This window comes from Perognathus longimembris, chromosome 19, assembly GCF_023159225.1.
Source record: "Perognathus longimembris pacificus isolate PPM17 chromosome 19, ASM2315922v1, whole genome shotgun sequence".
Lineage (NCBI taxonomy): Eukaryota > Metazoa > Chordata > Mammalia > Rodentia > Heteromyidae > Perognathus > Perognathus longimembris.
This window is the reverse complement of record NC_063179.1, coordinates 31,706,469-31,724,507: the sequence shown is the minus strand read 5'-3', so window position 1 is coordinate 31,724,507 and position 18,039 is coordinate 31,706,469. Positions and strand designations below refer to the sequence as shown.

Below are 18,039 nucleotides of genomic sequence, written 5' to 3'. Positions count from 1 at the left end.
GAATACAAATGAGAAAACAGGCAAGCCTGGCTACCCAATATGGATGCTTTTCAATCCTGGATGATGGCGACCCATCATACTTTTTTTGATTACATTTATTTGTTCAAATTTTCCGTGATTATGAATGAAAATGTCAGAGATAAAACAAAACTTGTGTGATTAACATCAGAACTGAATTACTGTTAAGAGGGAGTCTATGGCTATCCCAGGCTGTGTCAGATCTGAACTGCTTTGCGTTTCATTTCTGCTCTTTGCCTTATTTTATTGGTCTCTTCTCATGCTGTTTCTTAAAAAGTTTTAAATTTTATTCTGTGCTGTAGCTATCTTTATTTGCTACTGTCCACACATTTCTCTAGTGTATTCTATCTTCCATCTTTTACCTGATGATCTACTATTTCTAATATGCACTGAGTAGAAATCCAAGACATTCAGTATGGTTATATTTTTTTTTCTAGGCAAGATTTCTGTGCAGTCCTGAGGGAACTTTTAGAGTATTACACAGGTGAATTTGAGAGCATTTCAGTTCACTGATATAAATGCCTAGTTTTTAGCTCTGCTCCAGGAAGCTGATATATCCTATAGTTGTGCAGATATGTTATATAATCCTATATGTTGAGAGGCACAGGAATCCATTCATTTTGGATTCTTTTTTTGTTTATTTGTTTTGGCAGTACTGGTGTTTGAACTCTGGGCCTTACTACGTTGGCACTCGGCTGCCGAGCTACATTTCCAGCCCATACTGGTTATTTTTAGTTAAGGTATCACTTCCTGCTTGGGCATGGCACTGCAATGCAGTTGACTTGTTTCTGGCTTGCTATTGTAGCTAGGATGGCAGGTGTATACCACCATGCTAGCTGCTGCTTCTTCTTTCTTCTTCTTCTTCTTCCTTTTTCTTCTTCTTCCTTCTTTTTCTTCTTCTTCCGTCTTCATCTTTCTCCTCCTCCTCATTCCTCCTCCTCCTTCCACTTCCTCCTCCTCCTCTTTCCTCTTCCTCCTCCCTCCTCCTCCTCCTCTTCCTCCTCCTCCTCCTCCTCCTCCTCCTCTCCTCCTCCTCCTCCTCTTCCTCCTCCTCCTCCTCCTTTTTTTTTTGAGATGAGTCTCGTGAACTTTTGTACCCAGCCTGGTTTGGGAATCTTCCCAATTTCAGTCTCCCAGACAGCCTGGAGGATAGGTGCGTCATGACAGGTACGTCAACCCAGATGTTTGTTGAGATGGTGTCTCAGGAGTATATCTGGGCTGGGGTCAAAGTATGATCCTTTTAATCTCAGCCTCCAAAATTTCTAAGTTTACAGGCATTATCTGCTGGTGCCTGGTTTTATTTAGCTACTTATAATGTAGTGATGATGCTAATAAAATATACAACTTGTTGACTAGAAATTTAATTTTACAATTTTTAGTAATACTTTAAGAATTAGAAGAGTCAGTGTAGTTTTATAGGACCTACTTGGGTTTGTGTTCCTCAGTAGTAGATGGAAGCCTAAATGACATAGTGTCATGAAGACATTATTAATTTAGTGACTTGATAGGCCATGAGCTCATGAGTCAGGAAGAGACTGTGTTGAATTCTTTGTCACTATGTTACTTATGTCTAGTGTGATGTCTAATACATAGGAGCCATTTAATAAATGCTTGTTAGTTATTGTAACGAGTAATAACATAGGTTACATCTTTACTTTTATCTCAGCATACACCAGTATAGTGAAGATTCTCTGATTCCTACAGTAGCTTTCTAAAATATCCAGAATTCTTCTCAGGAGCATAATTATAGAACCTAGTCAGCCCAAGGCAGTCATTAAGAATGATATACAAAACTATATGCATTGTTTTAAGTCTACATCTGTAAACTTATACTATATACAGTATTTCTTTTAGGTCACAGTGATATGAGGCTTGTAGAATCATTTATACATGGCAAGGCTGACATGTATGCTTCTTATCAGCTGCATGTTGACAGTCTACATATATTGATAATTTTGTGTGGCCTATAATGATGTCATAAATACCCAAATGGCCCTTGGAAGTATAAAATGCTTTCCAGCCCCTCTTTTGATTACAAAGGACAGACACAGCAATTTTATGAGAGCAAAATTAAAGATAGCTTCATGGGGAGATGATGTTTGGGTTCAGATCTGAAATATGCATAGGAATTTTCTAGATAAGTCATATATGTGGTAGAGGGAAAAACAACCAGAGGAAAATGTCTGATAGAGTTTCAAAATGTCCAAGAGCTGGATAGTTACATTGAGCTGGAAAGGAGGAGTAGGTGGGTTGATGGATTATTGACTGTTAGGACTAAGGGATACAAGATTAAGAATGACTTTTAAGATTCAAAGTTTGAATATTGGCTGTCATTCCCTAGACAAGGGAGTTTAGGCTGCAAAAAAGTACGTAGCAAAAATGAGTTCATTTGGGGACAGATTGAGTTTAAAATACCTGGGGAACATCTTGAAGAGAATATGTGATAGACAGTAAGGAAGAACGTATTGATGCTCTGGGGAAATTCAGATGAGAACGTTTAGACTGAGTGTTTTCAAGATATTGGCGGTAGCTGAACAAAGGAAGTAAGACATTCCCAGGGAGAATGTGTAAAGATAGAAGAAAGAGCGGCTGAGCGGTGCATGATTAGCTCAGGTGATTGATTTGTTCTTATCTCTGTAGAACAGTCCAGCACAATGTGTGGTACCCAGAATTTTTTTTTTTTTTGGTTCCTTGAACAAACTCGGGGTACCCAGAATTTTCATATGGAAACTCTTCTTTAATGTTGCCTTTGGAAGACACGTTTTATCTGAGCTAGAGCTCATCCTTGTATCAACTACTTGCTTGGATTACAGCAACTGAGAGGATTATGGTTCAAGGCAAGCTCTGGCATAAAGTTAGCATGTCCGTATCTCGACAAATAAATTGAATGTGATAAGTCACAATTTAAATTCCAACTGTGTGGGAGGCATAGATAGGTAAGAGATCAGATTCAAGGCTAGCCTAGCTATAAATGTGAAACTTTATCTGAAAAAACAACTATAGCAAAAAAAAAAAGGGCTGGAGGCATGGCTCCGATGGTAAAGTACCTGTCCTAACACACAGGGCTGTGAGTTCTACCCCTAGTACTACCCGGTCTCACACATAACAAAAAAAGCCAGGAAAGAAGGAAGGGAAAAGAGTTTGGTTTTTTTGAGCATGCAATAAATAGTACTGACTAGAGCGATATGGGTTAACAAGAACACCAGTGGTAAATTGTGATGTTTTGTTTTTTCCCCTTCCTTTAGTTTTTATTAGTTAACAGTTGGAAGTTTGTCCTGACTTCATTTTAAACTTTGCATTGATTATTGTTGCATAACAATTTACCACACAATTAGATGTTTAAAACAATACATATTCCTTGACTAAGTTAAACTCAGCATTACCATTAGTCCAACAATTTCTTTGGATAAGAGACCCATTTTCAATGTACCATGTGATATTATGCCTTTTTCTTTTGTCTTTCTTCCCCAGGGTTTTGCCCCTGATGTCACTGTTACTGATTTCGGTACACTGGGTATTGTATATACGTTTATTAGTACTAGGGAAGGGAAAGGGAACATCAAAATGGAGACACAAAGGATAAAAGATGAACCAGTGCAAGGCAATACTTACAAAATTATATGCTGTAAACCAACTGTACAACTCATGGAGTGGAGAGGGTGGGGGGAAAATGAGAGAGGAGGTAATAAGTTGGATAAGAAATATACTCACTGCCTTACGTATGAAAGTGTACCCCTCTGTACATCACTTTGACAACAAATAATTTTTTTAAGAAAAGATTGAAGTCTGAGGATCAGTATTTGAAGCCAGACAGGCAGGAAAATCTGTAAGATTCTTATCTTCAGTTGACCATCAAGAATTTGGAAGTGGAACTGTGGCTCAAGTGTTAGAGCACTATCCTTGAGCACAAAAATCTCAGGGACAATGCCTAGACCCTGAGTTCAAGCCCCAAGACCAGCACACACACACACACACACACACACACACACACACACACACACACACACACACACACACACATACCCCACACCCCACACCCCACACCCCACACCCCACAATATACTTGCTCCAGGCAGTTGTACTGAAGAGCTGTGCTTTCTCATCTGAAGGATGAATGTATTTCTTGATGTTGGTGGGTAGGGGCAATCAGGGCAATAAGGAAGGAAGAAATTAGAGCATACTGGAGACTGAGGGAGATTCACAATATGGAAGAAAGCTACTGGAAGAGACAAAATAAAAACCTGGTTATTTTCTTATTTTCATTGACTATTTCTGGAACTGTGAAGAAACCTGTTTCCTGTGTCCTCCTCCGTTCAACACTTGGTAGACTTCGACTTGTAGACTTTAGAAGTCAAGCTAGTTCAACGAATAATGGACTTAAATATTTGTCAAATACTAATAGTGCCAACTACAAAATAAGAGTACTTATGAACATTTAGCATATTCTGATCACGATGCTGAATAATTTACATCATTTATCTGTACAATTCCATGAAAATTGTGTCTTATTCTTAGTATTTTCATCCCTTCAAGGCAAACAAACTTGGACTGACTAAGCTTACTAAAGTTACATTAAAATAACATGTGTCAGTGCTAGGCTTTGAACCTAGTGAACTGGACTTGAGACTTCACACTGTTCATCTTTCTACCAATCCTTTGTGCACTAAAGCTGATCTCTGACAGGGCTAGTCTCAAGTCTAATGCATGACCTTATGGTATACTGAACTCTTAAAAAATATTGCAACCTCTGGAAAGTTCTGGAGCAAATTTGATCCCTAAACTGAGAATTGCCTGTGTTTCTTTGATATGTACTGCACACTGACTTGTCCAATTATGTAATTCAAGTCCTAATATATATTAGTTCATGGATATCACTACATTAAACATGGCTATCACCTCTCTGAAGTTCAGAGTGTTTCTTTGGCATTCAGTCTTTTGTGCTCTGACTATACACAGCCCTGGCTGTGATTATATAATGAGCAGGGCTATTGATTAGAACAAAAGGAATGGTCCAGGCAAGAGAACTGAAATTTTCCTTTAAGAGCTGTGATAGTCATTTCCATCAGAATATCATAGCATTATAAGATGAAAGACAAAATTGTGGATGGAATCAAATAACTGTAGAGCAGAGTTTTCTTTAAGTTTTACTACATTTGCTACACATTTGTCACAGAAGGAAAATTGCAGTTAGACTCAGTGGCAAACTTAATATTCTACTTTTGAGTAGCAATGCTGTGAATTCATCTTAGTTTAGAAACTCTGACATCTATTAGTTTTGTCTGAAGACCACTAAGTTAAGGTTTATAATTTAACAACAACAACAATTCTAGTGCAGAAAAAATTGTAAGTTCTGCTAGAATACAATAGCATTTGCACAGTTTTCGAAGTTTATTTCACCCTAGTGTGTAACAGATATCTCCCACATCAGCCAGAACATTCTCAATTTGTGTGCTTTGGTTAGTGGCTATTTGCACAAAATTATTTGCATACTAGCTTCTTTAGTCTGGCCACCAGATTTCTGGAAGACCACAGAAGTGCTTTGCTTTTTGTATCATGCTCGTGGCTTAGGGAAATTACTACTTAGAAAACACTGAGGACTTGGAATACAGGTTGCGATCACATTGGGATTTGTAGGTCTAGGGAGCCAACGCTTTGCATTTATAGTACAAAAGGGTGTATTTTCCCAGAAGTATGCCTTTGGCTTTCCTTTTCTGTGCTTTTCAGTTTCTCATAGCTACTGGTTCTTTTGGGCATTAGGACAATATAAAGGAACACAAAGAATCAAATCAAGGAGGATCCGACCCCCCAAAACATGGAGTGATGTTCTGGTTTTTGGTTCTAGTTTAACACTTAGAACATGCTGCATTGTATTTGCACATTTCCAGATACTAACGCAACACAACACCAAACAATGAAGAGGGTATAGATTTGTTGTTGTGTATATTAAAGAAAATCTTAGGACTGAATGCAGTGGCTCAAGCGGTAGAACAACCTACCTAACAAATGTGAGGCCCCGAGTTAAATACTTTGTACCAACCTGGGGAGAGTGAGGAAGAAGAAAAATCTTAAATCAGATATTGAGTGAGATTCTGTAGAGAACTGGCTATATGTCAGAAATATATAAACTATATTCTGATCATTATGTACGAACAAATCACCACCTTTGACCAACAAAAGAAAAATATAATTTATTTGCAGAACAATTTTGAGGGACAAGTTCTACTAGTGCATTTGAGATAGTTCACAGAAGTCTCAATGATGTATAAAAGTTTCTGCTTGATGTGTTCAGTTATGGAGATGACCAAGACATAGAACGTCATAAGACATAAACGTCTCTCTGGTTCTTTCAATCCAGTCACGAAAACAACATATTCATTTAGATAACTGTGCTCCGGGGTAGAAAGGGTTAAAAGTAGAACCAAAAGAAAGGGACTAAATGTTTCTGAGAAATTTTTTCCGGCTGAAATATCAGGGAAGGTTTGGTGGCGTAGGTGACATTTGATCTGGCCCTTGAAGAGAACTGACATGGTCCAAATTCCAGGCAGAGGAAATAACAAAACCAAATGTATGAGGGTGGAAAACTTGGATCTGGTCCAGGAGAGCAAGAAATTAGTTATCTGTGGAATGTACAAAGAGAGCAATAGCGAAGTATGGTAGGAATGGCAAAGCAGAGCCAGATTATGGAGAACCATAATTACTAAATCAAGCTATTTGGAAACTTTAAGTTATAGCGGTTTAATAATTTGGAGCAGTGTGGTCATATGATTAAACTAATTTTCTAAGCAAATATTTAATTGTTTGGTTAGATTAATGCAAAGACTAGTTACATCTGCCTTCTGAGTATCTGGAAATGTAAATATGTACCAGGTCCACCAGGTTTTTAGATAGAATCTTGCTAACTTTTTACTGTTCAGCCACGCTTACCAGTAGCTAGGATTATAGACAGGCATGTACCACCAGGTCTAGCCCTATTGATAGTTTTCTGAATGTCAGTTGCAGTGTGAACTCTAGAACGATATGAACTTTTCTTGCGCAGTTAATTTACATCTGTTGACCTGTCTTAGACTTTGAGCATGTTTTAACATCTACATGGTTTCATGCACTGGCCATTTGGAAAATACTGATTTATTATATTACATAAGTCTTCCAAATGTTAATATATTGAGAAGCAGTAGAAGTTAAATAAGTTTCTCAAATATCATTATTGAGTAACAGACATAGAAATGGGTTTTCCAAAATTCTAGCTTTTGCTTGAAAACAAATTTTATCATCAACAAAAACTATCAGTTTTTAATGGCATACAGACAAATCATTTCAAGAAAATGTCTATCAAATATTCAAATATGATTAGTCATAGTTTATCAGCTGAAATTACAAGTAAAAGTAGAATTCCATGAAAAGAAGAAAGAAAACTGGCTTAACTTACAACTCTAATAGCTATACAAGTTTATCCTCAAAACAGCTGTCTACTTTGGTGTATAATAAAAATACTGTGTGTGTGTGTGTGTGTGTGTGTGTGTGTGTGTGTGTGTGTGTGTGTGTACTGTACTAAAATCAGGGGCACTGTACCACTGGAGCCATGCCTTCAGTTCAGCATTTTGATGGTTAATTGGAGATGGAGTCTCATAGACTTTTCTGCCTAGGCTGGCTTCAAACCACAATCCATCATGTCTGTTTCTGAGTAGCTAAGATTATAGGATGAACCACCAAAGCCCATCTAAAAAATTATTTTTGTATACTTCTCTTTTAGTAGCACAGACTATTAAAACTGATGTGCATAAGAACTAATTAAATAAAGATAATAACCCTGCTTGATCAGTGCCCTTAGATGAAACTGGCTTTTTTTCTTCTACTTGTACATGTGAGTAGTCAAGGACACAGTGGTGCTGGGACCAGTGCTAGTGCCGAGTCTCCACAGTGCTTTCATTGCTTTTGCAACCCAAGGGAAAATGTCAATACTGTGAAAGAAGTAGATGTCTCAGTGTAGTTGCATAGTTACCTCGTGGGCTTATTGAGTAGCTCTCAAAAACCACACATTGAGTGATTCTGCTTAATTTTAGTAGGCTAATTGACTACCTTCTGCCCTTACACCCCATTGTCTGTTCTATCCTGGCCCCAGAATTCCAGTAGTATAAAATTTTGCTTGCCACAGTGATTTCTGGCCTAGATGCCCTCTTTCTGTATTCTTACTTTTCCTTTCTCTCTTCTCTTGTCTATCTCAATTTCTTTTATATACCTTTCAAACTGTCCAGGGGAATCCTAAATATAAGTCAGAAACCATTTATTTACATGATTCCTTTACTGGCTACTCTAGCCTTTGGGAGAAGGAAGAACATTCTTTTTGTTCCTTCATCACAATATTCTATCACAGTGAATTTCTCTAACATTTAATAAGGTGGTGTTGATAATTGAGTAATAAGAATATTTAACAATGGGCTGGGAATATGGCCTAGTGGTAAAGTGCTTGCCTCATATACATGAAGCCTGGATCCAATTCCTCAGCACCATGTATATAGAAAAATCCAGAAGGGGTGCTATGGCTCAAGTGGTAGAGGAAAAAGAAGCCAGGGACAGTGCTCAGGCCCTGAGTTCAAGCCCCAGGACGGGATATATATATTTAACAACAGCCTCTACTCAGCTCTTCTGCTGTTAAGACTCTCTCTCGTTTTCAATTCTAAGGTGAATGAAGAAGAGAAAAAGGAGTGAATGCATAAAGTATTCAATGAATATCCTACAAAATTAAGAAGAGTGAGGAAAGAGATAGCTAGGGGATTAATGAAGATACATTGTATTCATAAATTGCTTTGTTAAATGGCAATTCCTTTGCAAAATTACTTAAAGAAAAATTTAAAAATCTAAGTGTACACAGTATGGAGCAGATTTGAGTTTTATGCCTCACCATTTTTTATAAGTATTATAATTTAAGTGACACATGTAGCTCTCAGTCAGTTGAATAAGTTCAGCCATGGGCTGTCAGATGGCATCTCCTGCATGTTACTAATTTAAATTTGGTTTGTAGGTTAGGAATGTTGTCATGTCTCCATCAAACAAGTATCCATTATTTTCCTAATTTGTGTCAGTTATCAAAGCATCTGGCATTTCTCATTTTAACCTGGTGACTAAATGACAGTCACTAAGCTGCTAAACAACTCTATACCACCCTTCACTTGATTTGCCCCAGGATGGGGTTAGGCTGCCATTGACTAAGGCCAGTGGCAGGAGATAACCACCTCAGAGTTTGTAAAGAGCTAAATCCTTAAAAATGCTAAAGACTGGGAAAAATACTTTATTTTGTTGTTGTTGTTATTCCAGTCCTGAGGTTTAAATTCAGGGCCTGGGCACTGCCCCTGAGCTTCCTTTCCTTAAGGCTAGTGCTCAACCACTTGAGCCACAGCTCCACTTCCAGCTTTTTGGTGGTTTATTGGTGATTAGAATGTCAAGAACTTTCTTGTAGTCTGGCTTTAAACTATGACCCTCACATCTCAACCTCCTGAGTAGCTGGGATCACAGGCATGAGCTATCAGCAGTCAGCTGGGCAGAAGGCATTTTTGCAAGAGACTAAAGGGTCTTCTCACCAGCCTTTATTTGTTATGAAATATATTTAATTTATTATGTTATACGTTTATACAGCTATTGACTTCTGTTATGTCCCAGTTCTATTATGTTCTGTTTATGCTTCATGCCTTGGATGGCATCTAATGTGTGGATTAACACACCTGTGATAATTATTACTTTCTAGTATTAGATAGTTTGTGCTAAGATTATATCTTTCTAAATATCTCTTTAGACCCTCTTAGTGATGTATATGGAATAAATATTAATTAATAAATACTCATTGAACTAATTGGTTGAAAATGTACCTGGACATATGACTGCTCTGGATACTAAGGACATTAATGTATATATAGGCAATGGGTACCTTTAATTCTAACAATATATATACACATATACATATGTGTATATGTATATATCTATATTTTTTTCCTAGCTTGCATGGTGGCAAAATTCTTTATTTAGCCCATCACCTCTGGTCAGTGATTTCTTACTTCCAGTCACATTAGACTTAAATGTATTTGGGAGAGTATAATCTTGGGCAACTCTACATAATCTTTCAGTGTTTTGGTTTTTCTCTTGATAGTAGTAAAGTTTATAGATAAATTTTATGAATAATAGTACCCACCTTATCAGACTGACATGGGTAAATGTATGTGCATGTAAAACAGAACAACCACCAGTCATGAAAGAACCACACTAATTGTTCAGTTGCAACAACTGGTTGTCTATCAATACAGCAATCAATGGGAGTGTTCTGTAAGTACTGACTGGTTTGTGGAATTTACAGTAAACATATATATATGTTTATATATATATATATATGTTTACACACATTGTGTGCTGCATATCCTGTATGTTACTAGAATAAAGCAAAGTTCTGTACTGATTCCTATGCAGATTTTATGTTGTTGTAAGCAGTTATCAACTCGGTAGTACTGCTCCTATGTAAGGATGATTCTCTAGCATATGGATAGTGTCTAGATGTAGCTTGTAGCAGATGCTGTTGGTATCCTACCCAGATCTTCTTTACTGGGCCAGTGCATCCATCTCCCAGCTGCTGTGGTTATTGGCTGCTAATGACTCACACCTGTACCCTTCTCCAGAGGACTGCTTTTGGCTGCCAGTAATTGCCTGCAGCAGATATGTCTGGGAGATTATGACATCAGGCCTGACTCCCTACATTTCTCTAGGAGTGAGGGCTAATTGCTATATTGGGGTCTAACTCCCCACCTTTCTCCTCTGGCCTCTGAGCTGGACAACATCAAAGCCTCAGTCCAAGCTCTTGAGTTCCTTCTGGGGTCAAATTCAAGCTCGATCTTTGAAATCACACCTTTTCCAAGATTCTTCCTAGACTAGCTTACTTCTTTGACTCCTAGTTTCTCCCGACAGCACTCCATCTGTAATCAGGTGCAAGGAATGCAATCTCAAGCCCTGCCTCCCTGGAGTCTAACCTAAGATGTTGCTCACCTTAGTACCTCTCATTTTCTAATTCCATTATCACACTTATGCAGTGAGTGAATTGTACATATTAAATAAAATCTCTGCCTTAAAATTCCTCTCCTTTTATTTTAATATAGTGTAACAGTAAATATCCCACATGTTAGGATCATAAAATAAATTTCAAAACCCGAGTTAATTAGATTAGCTATTCTTTCTAAAACACCATGCCTGGGATGTTGGAACTGCTTAATAATGACAGCTACTTTTCTCCTGATACTAGGCTTTGAAATAATTTACTTCACTTTTGGTGAGGTGCTTTCCAGACCATATAATGAGCACCTCCGTGACAGCACATTATTAAACTCTAGAGTCTCTGAGCTTTCTTTTTCTTACACAAACTATGCACTTCTCAGGCTTGCCTAGTTTTGTGTTGACTCTCTAGAGAACAAAGAGACTTGATAAGTAGAGAGTGCTGGTTTCCCTAGTAAAAAAATATTCCTAACCTGTCCACTGTCAAGTGACTCATAGTATGCCATGGAATCTAGATTTGGGAAGAGATACACCCCAGTGATTCTTGCCAGTCCATGTATACCAACTCCAGACTAGGCTTTTGGGAACCCTAATATATAGCCCAGTATGTTTGACATAGGAGCTAAATGTTCAACTAAAACTGATTAGCTAGTTGGGGTCTGATCATCTGCAACAAACTGATGAAATTCTTCATTGAATTTTCTGTATATAACCTATAACATTGTTCACCCACATACACACAGATTGCTATCATGTTCACAAATCAAAGAAATAAAAGGTGACCAGTGTGATGTCACAGGAAATGCCATTTTCATCCTGGGCAGGTTGTAACCTCAGATGCAAATCACAAGACACATGATTGGGAATCAGTCACTCCTACAGTTAAACTGCATAATCTCTAAAAGTTTTTGTTTTCCAATCTCAACACCCATAAATCGTGAGTGTATACATTTTATTTTCTCATTTCTTCATTTTCCTTATCAACTTATTGATGTTTATGTGTATCTTGCAAAATATTGGAAATTGAAAGAATAATAAGACATCTACAATTGATGATCTCAATATCATCTTATTGTCTTTTATTTGTTTGTATGTTTTTGTGCCAGGCTCACGGCTTAAATTAAGGGCCTGGGCACTATCCCTGAGCTCTTTCGTCCAGACTAGTGCCACAATTCCACTTCCAGCTGTTTAGTGGTTAATTGAAGACAAAAGTCTTGTAGACTTTCTTGCCTGGGCTGGCTTTGAGTCAATATACTCAGCTCTCAGCCTCCCAAGTAGCTAGGATTCCAAGCATAAGCCAATGGCTCCTGGCTTGTCTTTTATTATTTAATATAGATAATAGATCCAAATGGATTTAAATAATGTATCAAATGCAAAAATTTTAGTTGTTCACCAATTTTAGCACTATGACACAAAATTATTGTGTAGAAGGAGAGAAAGGGAGAGAAGAGGAGGGAGGAGGGAAGGGAAAGGGAAGAGTGGGGAGAGAAGAGAGAGGAAAAAGGAAAGAGCGAAGAAGGCTTAAGTCTTTCTTCCTCTTTCAATAAAGTCATTTTTATCTCCTAAATGCAATACCTCTAACTACTCTCCACCTAAAATTTGAGGAATAAACTTGTTGGGAATGTTTCAAGCCATACAGTTCTATTAGAAACTTTCAGCAAGTTAGTGTAATTTTTATTTCTTTCATTTTTTTATGTGAAAATTATGAAGAATGACTTTTGGGTTCTCCTTCAAGGCTATATCTTAGAAATCATGAAAAACTCTTGGGTTCTTTTTCAAAGCCATATCTATGCATTGGCTCTAATGCCTTTTTCTCATTAATCAGTCTGCTTTCTAGATTCTTAGTCACCCTTTTCCATACCAAGGGTTTAGGACTTAATTAAAAACAAAAACAAAAATCTTTCTTTCCAATATGAATTGCTATAGGGAACATTATTCAGTTGCTGAAAGCTCCTTTCTTTCCCTTTTCTTTCCTTTTTCCTTCCCTTCCCTTTTTGTTTCCTTTTTCCTTCCCTTCCCTTTTTTGTCTTCCCTTCCCTTCCCTTCCATTCCCTTTTTTGTCTTCCCTTCTCTTCCCTCCCCTCCCCTCCCCTCCCCTCCCCTCCCTTCCCCTCCCCTTCCCTCCCCTCCTCCCCCCTCTCCTCCCCTTTCCTTCTTGTGTCATGGGGCTTGAACTCTGGGCCTGAGCTCTGTCCCTGAGCTCTTCAGCTCAAGGCTAGTTCTCTACCACTTGCAGCCACAGCACCACTTCTGGTTTACTAGTGGCTCTTTGGAGATAAGTATCATGGACTTTCCTGTCCAGACTGGCTTTGAACCTTGATCCTCAGATCTCAGCCTTCTGAGTAACCAGGATTACAGGTGTGAGCCACCAGTGCCCGGCCGAATGGCATTTTTAAAAAGGAACTTTTGTTACATTTTTACAGGAGCTGATAACATCCGGAAATACTGGAGCCGCTACTACCAAGGATCTCAAGGCGTGATATTCGTGTTGGACAGTGCCTCTTCCGAGGATGACTTAGAAACTGCTAGGAATGAACTGCACTCAGCTCTTCAGCACCCACAGTTATGCACTTTACCCTTTTTAATATTGGCCAATCATCAAGACAAGCCAGCAGCTCGCTCAGTACAGGAGGTATGTACATCTCATTTTATCCGGTTACTGCCCTTGGCGGTAACTTTGTTTGTTGGACCACATTGGAGAATGTATGTAATTAGGATGTACTGTTTTGGTTCTTCAGGAGACAGGCCATATCGATGTGATAAAATTGCTTACATCGCTTATCTATGGAAGGACACGGACTATTTTTGTCGAAAATTGGAAGATATACCTGGGTATTTTTCCCATCAATCATAAGGGCCAAGTTACTTAACATTTTAGTAACCTGCTGACTTGGTTCATTCTCCATCAGCTTGTAAAATTTTAGTAAAATGCAAGTGACTATTCAGTCACTTGCCCTCAACTGCCATTTTCTTGTCACCCTGAAATCTTGTTGTTGACTAGGAGCAATGGGTTACATTCTGTAACCACCCAGGCTAAGAGTTGGTATCTTCTTTTGCAAGTTTTAATACCACCCAAAATACCTTTTAATATGGACTCACTCATCTAATTTTATTTCTTACCTTGGATTTCTCCTATAAAAGTATGAGACTATTCTGGGCAAACAATTAGTGTCTCACTCAGTCTAGCTTTTGATTTATGGTACTAAAGTAGTAAGATATGTGAAGAGTTTTTCAAGCTTAAATTATGCTAAATTATAACCTAAGTACAGTGAAATAAAAACTCCTGATATATTCTTTTACACCTGTAACATTCAGGATATATTTTCCTCTCTCTTTCGAAAATTGTATGCTGCTTCAAATGGCTCTGGAATTAAGATGATTAATAGGAATAACATTGTGCTTTAGTTGGAAAAAAATAAGGAGCCAAGAACATAACATGATTAAAGTGCAGACCTCTCTTGAATTTAGTGGGTGACCTATGGTAAATAGCTTTGTTCTTTTGCCTGTCTTCTTACTTAGAAAGTTGGAATAATGCAAATTAATATAAGTGAGTGAGATTCATTTAGGTAATTTTCTTGGAACTTTAATGAACTAAATATAGACCATTTTCATTTGTTTTAGAAAAGTAGTAAAGAAGGCAATGATTTATTATTTAGCAGACAGAGTTCAGAGCAGATTCGTAGCTCAGAGTACCTTCACTTGCCTCATTCAGCATAAAGTACTTAATGCCTTCTTCCTTTGTTGATTTTGGAAAGCATTGATAACAGCAATTAAAGTAGAAGACAGCTATAAAATTCTACTTAGATTGTTTTTACTGTACAGATCTCCTGAATTGTAACTGTGTTCTCATCTTGATATGTTGTTAAAAACATTGTAACTTCTCACTGTCAGATTTTTCTATCCATAGATTATTATTATAAAGTGTTTCACTGAAATACATTGTTGCATTGATAGTCATTGTGGATGGTCTAGGTGTATATTACACACCAGAGGCAGATAGTTGAATGTATTTTCAAACCAGATAAAATATATTAGTGTCACAAATGAGACAGACATGTTACAAGTACAGTTATAACTCAGATCACTTGATTCAAGTTAGATGTAATATCTGACAAGGTTTTCTTTGCTCTCTGCTTTCCACGAGACGATCTGTTTTCCTTAGACATCATATAATTGAGACAAATGGGTTATTTAAACCTAATATATGACTCACAGTAACCCTCTATAGGAATGAAAGACTGTCACATCGAATAAAGAAAGCTTCTAGCAATTAATTGCTCCTGAGTATTCTTTGTGTGCGTTAGCTGTCTATCTCTCCTAGGGAGGGAGCAAATTATCTTTTCCCCCTTTTCCTGATTAACCTTTTAGTAAGACAGATGGCTATAAAGGTAGAGTAATCTTAGGCATAGCTTGGAAATTATTCTAAACCTGTTTGTATTGGAGCATATGAGATGTTGCTTAGCTTTTTCCTATGTATGAATTTTAAATTAATTTTCTTTAACATTTTTGCTTATAGTGGAATTTGTATAATAGCATTTTGAAGAGTGCTTTAAGTAGAGCATTTTTTTCTTATGGATATATAAATATATATTGTACAGCTGTGTGTTGGAGTTTTGTATTAGGATGGAAAAATTCCAGAACAGATCTTCGAGTTTGTAGAAGCTTAATGAAGTGCACACATTTACTTTGGGTTTGGCCTAAAAAGAAAGGGAAGCTTCCTATCTTTATTTCTTCACAAGAGGCTTCTTGGTATTTGTGTGTTCATATAAAGCCTAGTGAACTAGTTAGTTAGGAATTAAATCAATACCTTGTTGTTCACATAAAAGTAGAGCTGTGAAACTGAATCTTCAATGTTATGTGAACAAATATCTCAAACTGGTTGGGAGAATGCTTAGGTAGAAAATTGCAAAGTAAGTGGTTGTATGTTACTTAAAATACATTTAGATATGATTATTCTGTTGATTTTTTCTTTTCTTATATAAGGTATTAAGTGACCTTTATAAGCAGTCTATTTAACTGTACCTGCTAATTTGTATACACTTTATGGTATTTTCTAGTCTTAAAAAGACAATGTTTTGTTCTGCACAATACACGTAAATTTTAGGTGAAAATTCGGTTCTTTAGGAATCCAAGAAAATGTCTTCAGATGAGCAAAAGGCACCAAACAACTTTTTGCTGCAGTTAAGAAAAGGTATTAAATCATAAAAACAGCAATTCTCCCTCATGTCTGGTTGAAAATTATTGCATTTTATGCTTTTGCAGAAAGAGGCCATTGTGTAGCCGGTCAGTGAAGTAAAACTTTATGCATTCGCTTGTTTAGTGAGCATATATTGTCAACCTTAGAAAGTAATTCAAAACCAGTGAGCTCAGTGGAGAAAGCTGAATTAACACTGGAATAAAAAATCACCAAGGAGTTAAGGATTTAGTTCTCTCTTTTACTATGAGAGCTGCTGTCTGTATATAGCACTCAGTTAAGAAAGAAGACAATGGCTAAAACTGCGATGTAACCCAGACTCACAGACAGAAAGGAACATGCCCAATTATTTTATTACCCTTTCAGAAGCAAGTGGAATCTTGTACATTGCATAGTTTCCCTTTGTGTAATATACCTGGTAATGACTTGTGTTTTGAGTTACTAGAATTTTAGGATTTTCTATCTTGAGAATTGATTAGAGAAACATGTATTCTTTCCTTTTTTTCCCTTTTTAAAGCAAAGCCAATAAGCTTAAAAAACACAAAAAAGAAAGAAAACAAAATACTAAGAAAAAGAACACTCTTTATATACTGTCTGAAAGCCAAGCAATTATTGCAACAGATGTTTGTTGTATTCACGTGGGGAGGTATAGTTACCGCAGTTTTCCCAAATTTATTCATATCAACTAATTTTTTCCCTCTATTGAAAACATACTAGAAAAATTTATAATTGTGTCAAGTGGCTCATTTGATACATTAGGGGAAAATCTGGTCTAATTTGTATGATAAAGCTATAGAAGGAGAATTCTTTTAGAGTAACTAGCTTTTTTAAAAAAATGTATTGAATTGTAATTTATCTAATTTGTTTCATAACTCCTAGAGGAGAGCATATGCATACTTCAGTTCTGAAGTTATTTAATGGATCAGGGGTATTTTATGAGAAGTTAAATTGATATAGTAGCCAATAAATGTAATCTTATTTTCCTTTTACTCGTTTATTCGGTTGCTGATGGAGATTCTTTTACCTTCTGACTTGATTTGAAATCTTACTTTTATTTGTATTGAATTTACCATGTCTTATAAAAATGAAATGAAAGAATAGCTCTATTTTTAGCAGGTTCATTCAATTTGATACTTTTTCAGTACGAGAAATCCTTTACTTTTTTAAAGAAATACATCAAAAGTTCTGCATTCGTTAATACTTTTATTAAGGCAAATATTAATTGAGAAATTAAGAAAAATGTGAAACATATTTTTGAAGCAGAATTATAAGGACTAGTGACTCTATTCATTTAAAAGTTCATTAATTACAGCATGGGGAAAATCCAGCTTCTAAATGAGGGTGTGAATGTTGAAGTCAAAATTTCTGATCAGGCTATTTCCCAGTCTTGATGTCAATGTAATTCAGTTTATGACCTGCATTGAACTTAGTGTGACATTTGCACAGAATTGAATATAAATGGGAGAAGAGTATTTGGGAGCATGTTATGATGATGCCGACATCACTCTTTAAGGCAATGTTTTATTTTGGTTATGTATTCCCATATTTTGAGCCATACATTCAGTCCACTGTCTGTCATACAAGTTTTAGTTTTAGTTCTCTTAACTGAATACCTTCTGGAAGAAGGTGCTGGTATTTTTGTAGTATTGAACCATCATATTTCATTATAATTCTTTTTATAATTTCCATATTGTGTACTTTTCCCTTTTATTTAATATCTGTCATCAAACAATAAATATAGCTTAAGTTTCTGTATATTTTTTGTTGCTTCAAATAAGTCAGTTCTTTCATAGTAACTACCT

The 18,039-nt window shown here is 36.7% G+C and overlaps 1 protein-coding gene across 1 annotated transcript in view; it reads left to right on the top strand.

The window, feature by feature from the left end:
- Window positions 1–18,039, top strand: part of Arl15 (ADP ribosylation factor like GTPase 15) — a 386,850-nt gene that overhangs the window by 174,298 nt on the left and 194,513 nt on the right. Inside the window, exon 4 of the mRNA XM_048368443.1 lies at window positions 13,467–13,675. Within this exon, the coding sequence (XP_048224400.1) occupies window positions 13,467–13,675 (209 nt within the window). The remainder of the gene's footprint in view (window positions 1–13,466; window positions 13,676–18,039) is intronic.